The 17,066-nt window shown below is 51.1% G+C and overlaps 1 protein-coding gene across 1 annotated transcript in view; it reads right to left on the bottom strand.

Moving 5' to 3' along the window:
* Positions 1-632: 632 nt before the first annotated feature.
* Clstn1 (calsyntenin 1) overlaps positions 633-17,066 on the bottom strand; it is a 32,750-nt gene continuing 16,316 nt past the window's right edge. The window contains exons 5-18 of the mRNA XM_051171100.1: positions 16,344-16,493; positions 16,032-16,217; positions 13,525-13,773; positions 13,090-13,211; positions 9,769-9,931; positions 6,940-6,996; positions 5,256-5,413; positions 4,738-4,886; positions 4,273-4,499; positions 3,444-3,614; positions 2,994-3,139; positions 1,978-2,113; positions 1,465-1,649; positions 633-1,160 (exon numbers count right to left, since the gene is read on the bottom strand). Coding sequence (XP_051027057.1) covers positions 963-1,160; positions 1,465-1,649; positions 1,978-2,113; positions 2,994-3,139; positions 3,444-3,614; positions 4,273-4,499; positions 4,738-4,886; positions 5,256-5,413; positions 6,940-6,996; positions 9,769-9,931; positions 13,090-13,211; positions 13,525-13,773; positions 16,032-16,217; positions 16,344-16,493 — 2,297 coding nt within the window. The 3' untranslated portion in view covers positions 633-962. The remainder of the gene's footprint in view (positions 1,161-1,464; positions 1,650-1,977; positions 2,114-2,993; positions 3,140-3,443; positions 3,615-4,272; positions 4,500-4,737; positions 4,887-5,255; positions 5,414-6,939; positions 6,997-9,768; positions 9,932-13,089; positions 13,212-13,524; positions 13,774-16,031; positions 16,218-16,343; positions 16,494-17,066) is intronic.

The raw sequence follows: 17,066 nt of genomic DNA, 5'->3' as shown, positions 1-17,066 counted from the left end.
GAAAACAGGCGGTTTTGGAACATTCTAGCACTGTCTTTGGGCCTCAGGATCTCCTGTTGGGTGCTGGAGTGCAGACTCGCTCAGGACTGTTATCTTTACATCAAGGAGCCCGACCACCTGCACCTTTGCTGTCAGTTCCCATGAGCTGCATGTTTTCACCAACAGGGAGACACAGATAACTAAGCAGAAACCACAAGGCTGCACAGCCTCAGTGGCTGCCAGTCACAGGAGTGTATGAGGGGCCAGGGGCCTTAGCAACGTCTTGGCTGTTCCCAGCCTCCAACGTGGTAGGGGGTGCTTGGGTCTGGTCGCCTAAGCAGCACTCAAAGCCGATGGCACCTTGCCACGTGGCTGTACAGAAACCCCAGCAAAGGGCCACAGCAACTTGGACCTCTCCAACTTGGGTTTCTGGGGAGGGGAGGGGAGGGGAGGAGAGTTCCTCCTGGCCTGTGTTCTGACTTGACTTCACAATACCTGTCCTGGACTACACTAGCACAGAGGACACAGAGAATCCCAATTTATTTACAAAATATTAAAAAGTCAGTTGGTCATCTACATATTCCCCCATTCTCCCACTTTATACATGCACTAGTCTGGAGAAAAATAAAACTAAAACTTTAAAAAATGAAGACGAGAAATGATTACTGAGTGGGAGTAACTGTTACCCTTTGTCATCAAGTCCACTGACTGCAGATTCTGGAGGGTCGAGGTGCTGGTGTCCACTCCCTGACTGACGCTGGGGTGGGGGCCAGCTCCTAGAAAAACTACAAGTGTGATGATGGGCAGGGAGGGCGGAAGGCAGAGCCTGTGGTCCCACACACCAAGCACAGGCTGACATTCAGCAAAGGGAGGGAGAGGGGTCTGCAGACCTGCTGGCCGAAATGATTTTGTACATCGTGGACCCGTGGGCTGGGGGATGGCTAGGACAGAGTTCGGGGAGGGCAGGTGTTGAGGCGTGTATCTTAGTAGCTGAGTGTCGAGTCATCCCATTCCAGCTGCTGCTGTCGGGTAGCGTTCTGGCCGTCCCCAGGGCCGCCTTCCTCCTCCTCGCTGCTCTCCGACTCTGCACTGGTGATATCCTCCTCCTCCTCCCCATCCTCACTCTCCTCTTCCTCCTCTTCCTCCTCCTCCTCTTCACTGCTGTGTTGGTCCTCGTACGTCTGGCGAAGAGATGATGGTACCAGTCTAGCTAGAAGCCACAAAGGCTAAAACAAGCCTCCAGTGACAGAAGGGCTGGAGAGGCGCCTGGTCAAGCGTGACAGGCAGGTGAGGCTCTCATCAGCAACCCTGAGTCCCATGCCCTAGGGAGGAGGTGCTCGCTGCTGAGGGATGGACCTCAGTCGGGTTACATCGGAAGCATCTTGGGGTAAAGAAGTAGAGAGTACCAGCCGCCTGCCTGTGCCAGTCAGTGGGACCTTCAGCGAGGCCTCCGAACCTGGGCTTCCTCACTGAAGGTGCACCTACCTCCATGGGGTTGACAGTGATGGTCAAGGCAGAGTCGTCCCAATCCATCTCGTTCTCCTTCCCGGTGTCCTGGTCCCTCATCGTTCTCTGATGTGCAGCTCGGATCCGAAACACGCCCAGGATGATCATGAAGACCAGGAAGCTGACGCACACCACAATCACAACTGTCGCCGTGCTGGGGACAACTGCCGAGAGATTTGAAGACCAGGCACAGCTTCTGTGACACTGTTTGCCCAGACAGCCATCCCACCCTTGGCCTCAACTACTCTTGGTCAAAAGAAGTGTGTCAGAGTGTTCTGCCTGATCCCCCCTCCCCCAAAGATTAAGAGGAAACACTAAGCTTAGCCTTGCTCACTTGCTGCTCCTTGGCTGTGGTGAGCTTGTGTGACAGTATGGGGACAGCTGACAGGTGGTGGTGTGAGCTATGTTTACTGCCAGGTTTGTCTGGGTATCCGTCCGGACCCTACATGGATGCCACAGGGTTTTCACCCATCTCCTTCCCCACAGTGCTACCTGCAAACGGGTGAGGATTGGCCAGGTTGTGTCCAGACAGGTCAACAAAGGACCGATGTTCAGGGTGGACGAACTGCGGCTGGGCAGCCATGTGATTGGTGTGTTCCACAGGGTTGGCTGTGTGGATGACATTCACCTGCAGCAGAGAAAGAGCCGCTAAAGCTGGCGCCCCGCGTGTGCCTGAGAGGTAAACAGAGTCAGCCACTGGCAAAGCTGAGCTGCTGCTCAAGGCCTCCCTGCTCCAGGCTGGGAACAAACTGGGTTACTCTAGTGACCAGAAAGACAATAAAAAACGAGAACCTGTCAAGTGTTATAACACAGTCACACGTCCCAGAAATAGCGCCTGGCTAATGATTTATTTATAGTGAAGTTTATAAAAGAACACATTCACATCAGAGCAGAAAACAATCCCAGTTCACTCGAGAAATGCTTGGCACAGACCCCCTCCCCACTCTAACGTGGCCCTAGGAGAGACAGCACAAATTGGTTGCTTTTCTCACCATCCAGCCTTGGGCTCAAGTAAAACATTCATTAGCATTCTAAATGCAGTCCCCACCTGCCACCTAGGTTACGGTGGGAAAATTAACTGCTCTCGTCTCCAGACCACACAGGTGCTGGTCAACAGTGTCGGCTGCAGCACAGGCTGCTGAAGGTTTCAGAGCAGACCATATTGTCCACCAGCTGCTGTGACCTTAGAGTGACCTTGGCAGTGTGAGCACTCAACCAGCTGGGCACCCAATCTCTCAACAGGGTCCCTGGGGGCTCTCTCTCATAAGGAACACAAGGGACAGCCTCCCCCCCCCCCCCCCCCGACAGTCCGCCACTCACTCTTCACCTCTGCAAGGTGCCCAAGTCTGCACGTCTACCCTGCAGCACACTACAATGTGGACAAAGCCACCCCTGGCACGAGCCCTAAGTATCTGCCACCATGAATGTCTGAAACCTTGGGAACCAAGAGTCAGAATACTCAATTACTTTTGCTGTCGGCCCTTTTGGGTGGGCACCCTGGGACTCACCTCCACCTTGAATTCATTGCTGAGGTAGCGACCATTTAGTTCTGAGCAAATGAGCTTGAACTTCCTGTCAAGCAGGGACCTGGTATGCCAATTCCGATAGCGCAGGAGGTGCAAAACCTCCTCATAGCTAGCCATGGTGTCCACGCCTGTAGGGTGTTGAAGGTGAGGGGCTTAAATCTGAAGCCCAGGTGGGCCCAGTAGCTAAGGCAGGCACTTGGGTCAGCAGAGCCAATGGCCATACCTTTGTGGCTTTCTGAGTCAACAAAGGAAAGCAAAGCAAGTAGAAGCATTTCTCCATCCGGGGGCGTGTGCTGCTAGGTGCCCAGCACCCCCTGCATAAGGCACTGCCCGTGTCCCCGCTCCCTGTGCACAAGGGTGCCAGTGTGAAGCGAATGCACCACTCCACACCTTCCCTTCTCCGCCCGCCCGGCCCCAGCTCCAGCTCCTCACCTGTAAAGACCACGCCCACGTCAGAGCGGCTCACTTCGATGCCCTTCTGCTGGAGGCGGGCCATGTCCACCTCCAGGCTCTCCTGCTCTGGGTTCAGCTCGTCCCCTTCCACCATGACCTCGCAGGTGTCCAGGTCATGCACAATTTCCTCCGACACCAGGGACTCTTGCACTGTAGAAATGGCCAACCAGAAACAGCAGAGGCTATATGGGTGGGCAATGGCAGTCAGCCCCAACCCTCAGCCATATTCCAAGCTCAGTCAGGGTCTAAGGACTCGGGCAGAAGCAGGAAAGAGTCACCTTCGAGACTCGGGGGCTGGAGTGTGTAGTCAGTGATGGAGTATATGGTAAGCCAAGCAAAAAGGCGGCCCAGGTCCCAGGCCCAGAATCAGCTCAGTCAATAAACAGGACTTAGTGACTGTCGGGTAAGAATGGTGGGGACACTGCCTTCCTGTGTGCTAGCCCTCAAGCTACGTCTTAAAACCTGATATCTGATGAAAGACATCAGCTACTGACAAGTTCCAGAAACAGACTCAAATACTGAAACATTAAAACCTCCAGCTGGGCAGTGGTGGCACACGCCTTTAATCCCATCACTTGGGAGGCAGAGGCAGGTGGATGGCTGTGAGTTTGAGGCCAGCCTGGTCTACAAAGAGAGTCCAGGACAGCCAGGGCTACACAGAGAAACTCTGTCTCCAAAAAAAAAAAAAAAAAAAAAAACCCAAACAAACAAAAAAACCCACAAAAAACAAACCCCACCAAAACCTGACAGAAAAAGGGCCCAACAAGGCAGACAGGGCAAAGGAGACAGGCCCAGGCCCAGCTGGTACCTGTGGGGTCCTCAGCCCCATCCCCCTCTGGCTCCACTTCTCTGGTGATCGTGCTGATGATTCGAAGCTCAGGGAAGAGGGAAACGCCCTCTGGGCTCTCAAACTCAGAAGCCGCCCGGGCAAAGTGGTGGACCCCGCTCAGGCTGATCTTGGGTTCTTCTGGCTGCAAAACCATCACGTAGCCTTCAACTGGAGGAATCTCAATGCAAGCCGCCTCATTAAAACACCTGTCAGAGAAGCAGGAAGAGGGGGGGAAAAGACGGCTGGAGGTGGTGAGAGCTGTCAGAGGGGACAGAGCGTGGCCACTCCAGGAAGGCATTTGCTCTCAGAGTCAGACTCAGGGCTCTGCAGGACCAAGTGCTGACTGATCTTCCTTAGGAGGAGGCCAAGAGGCTTAAAAAGCTAAAGGCGCACATACTTTGTGCGCGGGGGCATGTGGGTGGAAACACAAGGACTGCCGCATACTTGACCGTGCTGGTGATTCTGAGCCTGCGGAGGCCCGGCGTGGGGAACTGCCTTGAGTTCAGGTAGGACACGCGCTGCATGGCCTGATCCAGCTCTCCGACGTCATCTCCCTCCAAGGTCAGCACCGCCTGGCTGGAGCCGGCTTGGATCTGCAATCACCAGACCAGAGAGAGGAGAGGGGAACCATGTCTCAAGTGAAAGGAGCCAAAGCACAGAGGCAGCAGCGGAGAGATCAGCGCAACTGAATCACCGAGAAGCTTCAGTTGCCACGAACAAGACTCTCACGGCGTAACAGACCCCAGCCAGGCGTGGTGGCACATGCAATCCCAGCACTCAGGGAGGCTGAGGCAGAGGCAGAGGCAGGCGGATCTCTGTGAGTTCAAGGCCAGCCTGGTCTACGGAGTGAGTTTCAGACTAGCCAAGGCTACACAGAGAAATTCTTGGTCCTCGCCCCATCTCGGCCTTCCCCTGCAGCCCCACTCTTAGCAGGCTAGGAGTGAGGTCCTGTGAGCTCCTACCTGCACTCCTCTGCTGCCGCCCTCAGGGATCTGCAGGTCCAGTCCCTCCTTGCAGGTGTAGAGACAGTCAATCACCTTCTTATCTGCCAGTTTCCCAGAACGGACTGTGAGGCCAGCCAGGTTACCTCGGAAAAACTGTGTCATGTGCAGGTCACCACCTTAGGAACGGAGGAAGCCAGAAGTCAGGCTTGAGGCTGATAGGCTCCCGGTTACTTCTCACCGCTGTTACCAGCTGTGGCATTGATGGATGGACATGCAAGTTAGTCAGACCAAACCCTGTTAGCCTTGCAATCTACATGGAAGCACAATGAAAAAATTAAGTTGTTTATGATCATGCACATGGCCTGAAGAAGAGAGGAGCATTGGGGGGGGGAGGGGCAGGGAGAGAGGGCCCCTCACCCATAGCCTGGATGCCCAGAGACCCCTCCAGAGTCTTTATATACCTGGCCACTCCCTGATGATGGTAGCCAGTGCACAGAGCGCACTGTACCATCACCAAGGTGCACAGAGTCCCTGCCTCCTTAGCAGCACCTGTTCAACCACTACCAGGTACTTGGCTGAGCACACTGCGGGACACTTTCCCTAACTCTGAGGACCCAGGAGTTGGGGTGGGAGAAAGACTAGATCGTAGCATGACAGGAACTCTGGGATGCTTAGAGTCCCCACATTAAAAGCCTTTGAGGCCTTCTAGGGAGGTTTGTGTGCAGTCACATGTGTGCGTAGTACTCACACACACATGCACACACATTTGTACATATGTGCACGCGTGTGTGGTGCATACACGTACAATATGCACGCATGTGTGTATGTGTGTTCATATATGTTGGCTCATGTGTGTGGGTAGACCTGAAGTTGGCTCTGGAAATCTTCCTCCATTGCTCTCTACCCTATTCACGGAGGGAGGCCTCTTGGTGAAGCCAGAGCTTGCCCACACAGCTAGTCTAACTACCCGGCTTGCTCAGGGAATCCCTGTCTCTGCCGTCCAATCACTAGAATTACAAGTTGGCTGCCAGGTTCGCTTGACATGTATATATGGGTGCTAGGGATCTGAACCCCTGGCTTCATGCTTGCCCAGTCATCCTGGCTGTCAGGGAGGCCTTTTGCTGAGTTCTGTCTCTGAGGTTAACAGGCAGGGGAGATGCAATGAAGAAAATAAGACCCCAGAGGATGAACCTTGACAGAACACAGCGAAGAGCCCCAGGGTACAGCTGGCCTTTATACTGATGAAGGACTGCCCTGGCATGGCAAGCCATTGCTAGGGGTTGCTATTTCAGCTTAGGATTTAGACTCCATCAGGACAGAAAATGTAGAAAGGTCTCTTGTCTTGTCCTGTCAGCCACAGGAGCACCAAGAAGGGGACCCTCGGCCTGGGGGGTTTCAGTGGGAGCCTCGTGCAGTGGGCCTGGGGAACTGGAGTGACTGAAAACCCACAGATGCAGCCCATGGGGGTATCATCTGTCCCCCTTCTGCAGGGTGGGCAGGGGCAGGAGAGGAAGTCCCAGCAGGCAATGGGGAAGCCGATGCAGGCAAGCAGCTGAAATGGTTTCCAGGGTCAAAACGCGGTTTGCTCATCTCATGCGACATGTGGAATGAATCAGTGCCTCATCCTTAAAGGAAACACTCTAGTGAGGTAAGGGGAGGGTGAGGGGAGGGGGTGTGGGGGCGGGGCGGGGGCTCCAGCAACCTGCAGAGGCCATAGTCACAGGCTCGGTCTCATTGCCACTTTCGACTCCTGAATACTCTGGAAAGGCAAGACAGACAGCAGAAAGGACCAAGAGGTTAGGGCCTTCATACTGGACCTCATGAGACAAGCGCTGGAGCAGCCGAACACGAGCCGCAGAGAACAAAAGTCCCCTCTTGGCGTATGGGACGTGTTACACCCGGATGCAAGCTTACACTTTGTGACTTTTGCCCGGAAGTGACCCCTCCAATGCTTCGCTTGGGGTTTTCCTTTTATACCACCATCACCTGTTCTCCTTGCCAGAACCAATCAGTTCAAAGTCAGACAAAGAAAAGCAGGCACACCGAATGAATTCGTTATCTGTCTAGCCCACGTTACAACGCGTTCCCAGGAGGTCTGGCCAGGAGTGGCACTGGAGCAGATGTGAATAAGCAATCAGCTCCTGGGCCAACTTCATCTTCCCTCCAGACCGGAAGCAGAACGCAGACAAACCAGGAGGGCCCATTCCAGGGGCGAGTCTGTGCTGCTTTCTGGATTTTAAATCACAGAGAAAAGATGTTAAGAGAGGCTGACTGGCTACGGATCTCACCCAGATAAGCAAACTGCTTGGCAACACTGGCCACTACAGTGTGCTTAGGTACTGCCACCTCCATGCAGTAAGTGTGGAGATATCTTGGGTTGAGGCCAGACCTGGGGAGCCAGTTGCACCTCCATGCCCACTCTCCGTACTCTAACACAGGCAGAGGTGCTGCCGCCGCCAATGGCCCACCCTCCCCAGCAAGGAGAGGGGTTCCACATTCACTAAAAGGCAGAGGTCAGTTTCCTCCACATCAACTGAATTTTAAACAACGTGCGCTGGTAGCGGCTGGAGAGATGCATCAGTGGTTAAGAGCATGGGCCGTTCTTCGAAAGGATCTGGGTTCGATCCCCGGCACCCACATGGTGGCTCACACCATCCATAACTCTGGTTCCAGAAGATCCAGCCTCTTCTGGCTTCCACAGGCACCAGGCACCAGGCACCAGGCACACATGTGGTGCACAGATAACACATACAGGCAAAAACACCATAACACAAAAATGTTTTAAATTACAACAAAAAGCATTTGTGTTGGCTTGGTGTGGAACTTGCTGTCAGGTTAAAAGAGCTGAGGCAGCTGAGGGCAAAAGAGAAAAGATGGAAAGCATTTGCTAGCTGATGGCAGTGACACCAAAGGATGCAGGACAGTGTAGGCTGGCCCGCTCAGCCAAAACAATGAAACCAGAACAGAGTTTCATTCAGGCTTATGCTTGTGAGGCTTTTTTGTTTTTTGTTTTGTTTTTTCTTATAGCACATTTGAATTTAAACCCTAGTCACCGGGCATCGGCTGAAAGCTGTCTGTCTGTCTGTCTGTCTGTCTGCCTTGCAGCTCAGTCTGGCTTCACATCCCATTTTCTCGCAGGCAGTGTAGAAACCGACAGCAAACTTGGGGACCTGCTGAAGAGGTTCACCTTAATGCGCTATCTTACTCCTTTGTATCTGAAAGAATTTAGAAGAAAAACAATGATATTCAAATTCTCCTAAAAATAAATCTGTCTTGGGAGTTAAGATTTGTTCATCCTCTTCTAACTAAAGTAAAGGCACTATGGGGGGCAAAGTACCTAAAGTCTCGTCACCTCACACAGTGACAGCGCTGTGCCGTAAGAGGCAGCTGGGTACATGGGCCAAGGGAGGGAGCGTGCCACTCCAAGGCAGGATTCGTGGCTCTGTGGACTTGGACGAGAACAGCTGTGCTTATTTCCACTAACGAACGTATTTCCCTTGGCTTTAAGTATAGGCCATAAACCACAGCCGTATGTATAGGTGGTAACTGTGACCCTGTCGCCAACAGAATCATGGGTGTTTTCGTACCACCACCGCACAGCAGAGCAGGGACCCGCACACTGTCCCAAAGCCCTTCCCCACTTTCACATCGTGCTTTTTTCTGGCCCTTAATGGGGCTTTTTCCTCAGCTGTTAACGGGGTACCATGGGCATCACTACACAAATTCAGAGTCAATCTTTCTCAACTTAATCACCTACCCAAGATCCCACCAATAGCCAGTGTACTGTTTTAGGCGCTCACAGGTTTCACCATGCCAGGAATGCTCTACTTCTCAGGGAATGGTCAGACCTGGTCTGGTGAGTCACAGCATGGGTTCCGTGTATGTGCCCTGGCTTTGCAGGTTCAAATCCCAGCTCTGTGTTAGTCACCTGGATAATCTCGGGCTTGCTCCTTCCCTGAGCCTCAGTTTCCTCGGCTATACAAGAGGAGTACGAGGGTTACCTGAGAGAATGAATGAGAGGAAGCCAGACAGCTGCCCAGCAAACACACATGAGCCGGGGTTTAGCTCAGGCCACAGCGGCCATACCTTTCAGCAGAGCTTCCCAGAGTCCTCTCCAAACGTCCCCTCCCTCACCAGGTGCCTAGCAAGCCGTCAAGGGCTACCTAAGGGCTACGGAAGAGACCTGCAGGCCATCTGATGCCTCTGTGTCCTTTGCATTTCTGTGTCTATGGTTCACTCTTGCCTCTGGCTTCGCAGACATTAATATGCTAGTTTCCTAACCATGCATTTCCGCTGGGTGCCGCTGTCCTCAGGTTCAGGGGAGGTGATGGCAGGCTGTTGTCTACACACACACCTTTACTAAACAACCATCAATGACAGGAGTAGTGTCCTCTAAAAGGCCACACACAGGTAAAGGACACACGGGTAAAGATGATGAGCTTCTAAGAGCCTCATCCCTTACGCAGTTAGGGAGCTGCTGTTTAATTCCCACGGCTGGGGAGCGGGAGGCCGGCGGGCGGGCAACCGTTACCTTGCCAGCAAGCTCCGACCACAAGCTGAGTCTCTATCTTGGCGGGATGAAGCGGGTAGTCTTCTGTCACAGAGAAGGGCTCGTGAGAGACGCCGTCCACATACAGAGTCACACTTGGGAAGTCCACGTTGAGGACAAAGTGGTGCCAGTCCTCATCACAGACCTAGCCAACCAAGGCAAAGGAAGCGTGACATGTCACCAGCCTGATCAACCAAAGACACAACCCCAGGCAACAGCGGGGCATGGAGAACGAGTCCTGTGTAAGGAATGACTTCCTAAAAAGAAAAGGGTTTTAAAAAATCTAACAAAGCCGGGTGGTGGTGGCGCACGCCTTTAAGCCCAGCACTCTGGAGACAGAGGCAGGTGGATCGCTGTGAGTTCGAGGCCAGCCTGGTCTACAAAGTGAGTCCAGGATAGTAAGGCTACACAAAGAAACCCTCTCTCCAAAAAAAAAAAAAAAAAAAATCTAATAAGAAAGTATTTTGCAAACACATCCCACTGGAAAGGGGTAGGACAGTTTCATTGTCTCTTGGGCATTTCGGAACAGTATTGTCACCACAGGCCAGGAATGCATGACATGGACGGGGCTGCACAATTCTCCACCGCTAGCACGGCATCCAGAAGTTTCTGTAGCAGCAGGGTGGACATTTATCTCCTAGCACCTGGGCTAGACTGTCAACCAGCTATCTGCACCCCCTTTTGAGGCAGGGCTCCCCTATGTAGCCCTGACCGTCCTGGAACTAGACTGGGATTCGACAAGCCACCCGCTTCTGCCATGACAGGGCATGTACATGCTCTCTGTTGAACTGCTCGTCCAAACAGGAACATACAGGCTGGGGGGGGGGCCCGGTTGGTAAGGCACCCTCAAATAAGGCCGTGGGATCAAACCCCCCGGACCCCACAGGACCACACCAAGGTGCCTGACTGTCATCCCCTCAGTTGGGAAGTAGAGGCAGGAAGACCAGAAGTGCAACTCCCTTGGCCTCACAGTGAGTCTGAAGCCAACCTGGGCTCTACGAGTCCCTGCCGGAAACAAAAGAGAGGGGAGGGGGGCGAGGGGAGAGGGGAGAGGAAAAAGCAAAGACAAGAATCTCTGTGAGTTCGGGGCTAGCCTGGTCTACACAGCAAGTTCAGCCAGCTCTACATAAACAGGGATACAGAGACCCTGCCTCAAAAAATAATGACTGAATAAACAATTAAAAAGACCACGTAGCTCAGCCTGCAAATTAAACTGGATCCCTTTGCAGTAGGCGAATGGGCACTGCGAATATATCAACCTATAATGTCTGGCTCCTTATGGAACCCAATGCAAAGAAGCTGTAGAGATTCTCTGGCCCAAATAAAAAATGCTATAAAACAAATTAAAACCTGGACACTTACTGGATACTGATTATATGAAGAGTTAATTTTATCTTTCCTTTGGTTTCTCCTTTTTTGGGGTGAATGAGCGTGTTGGTTACTGGACGCAGGGTCTCAGGTATGCTGGGCATGTATGGTCACTAAGCCACTCCTGTTAACTTAAGGCATGAGGACTGTATTGGGAGTACATGACAACACAGACACAATAGGACACAAATGTCTACACTGAATGAAACAGTATGTTTGGATTTCCTGGGAATTATTGAGTAATTTGGGGGTTGGTTATATACACCATTAACAAAGAACAGGTATAACACAGCCAGTGCTCTTAACTGCTGAGCCATCTCTCCAGCCCTGCCTTTTCACTTTAAAACACATATTCCTAGCTGGGCGGTGGGGGTGCACACCTTTAATCCCAGCACTCAGGAGGCAGAGGCAGGTGGATCGCTGTGAGTTTGAGGCCAGCCTGGTCTACAAAGTGAGTGTAGGACAGCCAAGGATACACAGAGAAACCCTGTCTCGAAAAACAAAAACAACAACAACAAAAATGAGACAAAACTGACAAGGGTTGATCACTGTAGCAACTGGGTGAAAGCACAGAGGAATGTCTTTTATGCCCGCCTGTCTTCTTCCTTACACAGCTAAAGTTCTAGCAAATATGCAACCATAAGATCTTCAACATGGGGCTGGAGAGATGGCTCAGTGGTTAAGAGCACTGACTGCTCTTCCAGAGGTTCTGAGTTCAATTCCCAGCACCCACATGGTGGCTCACAACCATCTATAATGTGATCTGATGCCCTCTTCTGGCCTGCAGGTGTACATGCAGGCAGAACACTATATACATAATAAAAAAAAAAAAAAAAAAAAAAAAAAAAAAAAAAAAAAAAAGATCCTCAACATGCCACCAGAGCAGGAACATGCCTGCAGTGTTCACCTACGTTAAAAAGTAGTTTTTTCACAACATACTTTTCTTTCCCCCCTCTCATTTATGCCTTGGCCTTTTGTGGACCCAGCAACTATCAGACAGTGTTACGTTTTAGCAAACGCAGGTCCTCTAACAACTTGTCAGCCTTGGCTCCCGAACTCCACGAACCAAGTAAGGCTCAGCTAAGGCCAGAGAGTTCCTCCTTGTCATAATCTCAGTTAGAGCAAGCACTGGCACATCCGCCTCCCAAAGCCATGACATCACCAGGAGGAATGCTGTGTGGTCTCTGGAGGAGCCATAATTGTGTGGCATCTGAAAGATACCAAGACTGCAGCTCCTTGAATAGTTTGGGCTTCCGTGGCACCTCCGACCTGCTGAATCAATGCAGCACTCCTTGCCAGAGTCCCGATGGCACAGCCTTAAACAACACGGAGCAAGTTAAGCATGAGGTTTCAATGGCATCTCTTACAACAGCCCTCTTTATTTCAATCCATCATAACTGTTCTTTCACTTTAAAACACATATTCCTAGCCGGGCGGCGGTGGCACATGCCTTTAACTCCAGCACTCGGGAGGCAGAGGCAGGTGAGTTTAAGGCCAGCCTAGTGTACAAAGTGAGTCCAGGACAGAGGATACACAGAGAAACCCTGTCTCGAAAAACAAAAACAAAAAAACCCCACATATTCCTTTTTAATGTTGAAAATGTGTAGGTGTGTGTGCACATGTGCCACAACACGTGTGCACATCAGAGGGTAACTTGTTGGGGGTGGTCCTCTCCTTCTGTGATGTGTGTTTACTCTGGAGACCAGACTCAGGTCGTCAGGCCTGGTGGCAAGTCCCTTTTCCCGACGAGCCATCTCTCTGGCCCAAGAAGAGCACAACACTCATGTTAGTGTTGGAGGGTTACACAATGCACACCCAGGGAAAGGAAGGCTTCAGTGGGGAGGAGTGAAGTGACCAACAGACACACAAACCACGATGTCCCTCAGGCTGTCACATCCTGAGTGATGATACCCGGAGAGACTTCTAGTCACTCACCTGGTTCAACTTCCAGTGGAACTCTGCAGGCCTGTATTTCTTCTCCTCAGACGGGTCCTGACGGAGGAGGAAAATCAGTCTGCACCCATGGACATAGAGTGAGTAATGGTGTCGGTTCATATCTGAAAAGAAAGTGTCGATGGGTAAATTGCCAACTTCAGGCCCGAGAGGATAGTTAAGTCTGTTTCCTTAATGGATTTAAAGACGTGATTTTTATCTGCACAAATGAAGCCTCCAGCTGGGCCCAAACAGGGTTTAGGAACAAACACACAAGAGTTATATTGAGAACTCATGATAATCAATCCACTGAGCAAAACCAGTAAATTGTCTCTCTTGAGGACAGTGTCCCTACCATAGAACAGAGAGCACTAGGGGGGAGCTAGTCCCTGTGAGGGGACTCTGAAGAACACTAGCCAGTCCAAGGACACAACAAACCTGTTTTGTCTGAGCTGCAGAGAATTGTCTCCTTCTTCCGGCCAAAAGGCCCGTGCCGCATCCACACAGAAATTGTAAAAGGCTCTTTAGGGTCGAGGGACACGACGCCGTCCGGGATCCTCACCGCCTGCGTGCCATTGAATTCAAAGACCTGGTCGCTGTCGTGGCCGTTGTCAGTGGGGAGGCCAACAGTCCAGTTCAAGGAGCTACTGGGGGAAGGAAGTAGCTCCGAGGTGCCAGCAGCAGCCCCTGAAACCAGCGACGGGGGTGTCAGTCAGCTCCATGGAGAACAACAGGTTTGGGAATGGGCAGGGCCACGCTAAGGATGGCTCTCAGTTGAGGGTTAGAATGTCTGCTGGTTTGATTTTGCTTTTCCTGTAAAATGAGGCTTTTTTTTCCCCCCCTTAACAAAAATGTAATAGTACACACATCAGCAATCAGCACTTGGGAGGCAGAGGCAAGAAGATTGCCAAGTTCAAAGCTGCCTGGGCTCCAAGTGAAAAAATTAACAACAACAACTCTCTCTCTCCCCCCCCCCCCACATGCATGCCGCACTGGGGATTTTTGTTTTAAGGAGAGGAATGAAGGAGGCTGGAGAGATGGCTCAGCGGCTAAGAGCACTGACTGCTGCTCCAGGAGTCCTGAGTTCAATTCCCAGCAACCACATAGTAGCTCACAACCATCTACAATGAGATCTGGTGCCCTCTTCTGGCCTGCAGGCACACATATGGGCAGAATACTGTATAAATAACAAATAAAGATAAATCTTTATTTAAAAAAAAAAAAAAAAAAAAGGAGAGGAATGAAGAAGATAAGATATAGCCAGGAATGGTACACAAGCCTTTAGTCCTGGCACTTGGGAGGCAGAAACCAAGGCAGGCCGATCTTTGTGAGTTCAAAGTTAGCCTGTTCTACGTACTGAGATCCAGGCTAACCAGAGCTATGTATGTAGTGAGACCCTGTCTCAAAATAAACAATCAGACAACAAAAAATTACTATGCTCCCGCCCAAATACACACCACTTTTGTGTATAAACACTTCTACTGCTTTCTAATGCATGTATAACATTTTTTCTTCATTTCTTGTTAGTGGTGTATACATGTGTGCGCATGCGTGTTTGCACGTATGTGGCATATGTGTATGGTTGTGCACACACATGGAGGAACCACCCTCAATTACTCTTCTACCTTATTCAATGAAGTCTGTTCTCTCAATCACACCCAGAACAACCACAGGACTAGTCTCAATACCCAGCTTGCTCCGACTTGGCGTTTAGTGGGTTCTGGGGATCTGAGCTCTGGCCCTCACGCTTGCACAGCGAGAGCTTTACCCACTAAGTGGGCTCTTTAGCTCACAAAGCTGGTTGTTTATTTTGATTTCCTATGTACTTTTTTCCTCTGCATGTATGTCTGTGTACCACTTGCATGCTTCATGCCCTAGGAGGTCAGGAGAGGGCGTAAGACCCCCTGGAACTGGCATTATAGACAGTTGTGAGCTGCTCTGTGGGTGCCGGGAACAGAACCTGGATCCTCCGCAAGAGCAGCCAGTGTTCTTAACCACTGAGCCACCTCCAGCCCACACTGGAGTCCTGCAGTGTCTACAGCACATACCAATGTTCTTCTTATTCTATATATAACTTAAAGTGGCTGCACAGCATTTCACTGCACAGAAGCACAAATGTAACTTACTCCGTCCTCTCTCTGGTGGACACTGGCTGTCCCAAATTCCTTCCAGCTACACACCTTTCTTCAACGAGCATCTATGTGTCCACTGATTCTGATCTTAGGAGAAACTTCTAGAACTGGAATTACTGTGCCCAAGAACCTGGGTAAAGGAGGCAGCGAGGTGGCTCAGCATGTAAAGACACTGCCACCAAACTGACAACCTGGCTCGATCCCCAGAACCCGCACGACGGAAGGAGAAAGCTCTATCACAATGTATCCTCTGACTGCCACACGAACACCACGGCACACATGCGCCACACACATGTAAAACAAATAAATCTAACTTAAAAAAAAAAAAAGAGTAGAGAGAAGATTTTATAACTGTCGGTACGTGTTTTCAGAGTAAACTTTTTGTCCTCCTGGTGGTGGGGACTGAACTCAGAACCTCACGCATTAGGAAAAGCAGGGGCCGTTTGAACAGTGCGCCCTAGGTGGCCCAAGTAGAACCAGAACTCCTGGGCTCAAACAATCCCATCCCAGCCTTCTGAGTAGCTGGGTTACAGAGCGCACTCCAAGCCTGGTCCTTTGTTCTTACGAAATCCACACTTGGAGGATTCTTAATTTATGTTACTTTCTTCAAATCATGGGATCTTCATGGGATCTTCAAATGCAGACACAAATAGCACCCCCAAATTGATTCGGCAGGGCTTGTAGATGCCTATGCTGAGTGAAAACCAGCCAGCAAGGCAGCAAAAGCCACGTCAGAACCAAGACCCAGGGGTTATGTCCTAAGGAAGCTGCCTTCCCTGAAGGCTGAGGGCTCCAGACACCAGACCTCCTTACCACAGAGCTGGTGAAGGGACTTCTCTGAGTAGGTGTCTCGGTCGCAGCCTTTCCCTATGTGGCGGGTCTCCAGCTCCACTGTGGCCTGCACTGAGGCGACAGGCTCATCACAGGTCTCCAAGTGGATGCTTGGGAAGACAGCCAGTGCCCCCGTGCCGGGCTCATATTCAATCCTGTTGTTCCAGCCTGTGTAGGGCCATGGGTGGGTGTGGCAGAGAAGAAAAGAAAAGAAAAAGAAAGCAAGCTCACACTTTGTTTTTACGGTGTGTATGTTTCAGAATGGTTGTGGGAGCTGGGGAGAGCACAGCTCACCTTGCCACCCAGGGGTGCAGGTTGGCTTGACGCTGATCTTCACTAGCACGTCCTCTGCGGCCCTCTTCTTCCCACAGTCGTAGGCCGTGACCGTGAGCTTATACTGATGCTCTTTGCCGTAGTTCAGCTTCTCTGTGTTTTTAATATAACCTGGCAGAGTAGGGAAGCAACAGTGAGAAGCATCTTGTGCTGTGCGGGACTGACAGCAAATCAAGGTGCTTTTAGGGTGTAATGGTACATGCCCTTAATTCTGGACCTCTGTGAGTTCCAGGCTAGCCTGGCCTACATAATGAGTTCCAGGCTAGCCTGGCCTACCTAATGAGTTCCAGGACAGCCAGAGCTACATAATGGTAAGATAATACTCCAAAAAAAAAAAAAAGAGAGAGAGAGAGAGAGAAAGAAATGTTAAAAAAAAAAAAAAAAAAATAGAGCCAGTGTAGAAAGAATACAAGAATAGTGGAGGACTGATTGTGGCTTTGAACCATCCTTGAACACTTGAGCATGGACTCGTGGTGTCCCAGCTCTGGCAGAATGGAGAGGTGCTATGATTTCAGGACTGCCTGAAACTCCAGCTCCCAGGGATCCAACAGGGTGCCTCCGTAAGCACCTGCACTGTGTGCACATATCCACAAAGAAAAATATATAATTAAAAATAATTCTTTAGCCGGGAGGTGGTGGCACACACCTTTAATCCCAGCACTTGGGAGGCAGAGGCAGGAAGAT

The sequence above is a fragment of the Acomys russatus genome, chromosome 29, assembly GCF_903995435.1.
Source record: "Acomys russatus chromosome 29, mAcoRus1.1, whole genome shotgun sequence".
NCBI lineage: Eukaryota > Metazoa > Chordata > Mammalia > Rodentia > Muridae > Acomys > Acomys russatus.
This window is presented reverse-complemented; position numbering and strand designations above follow the sequence as displayed.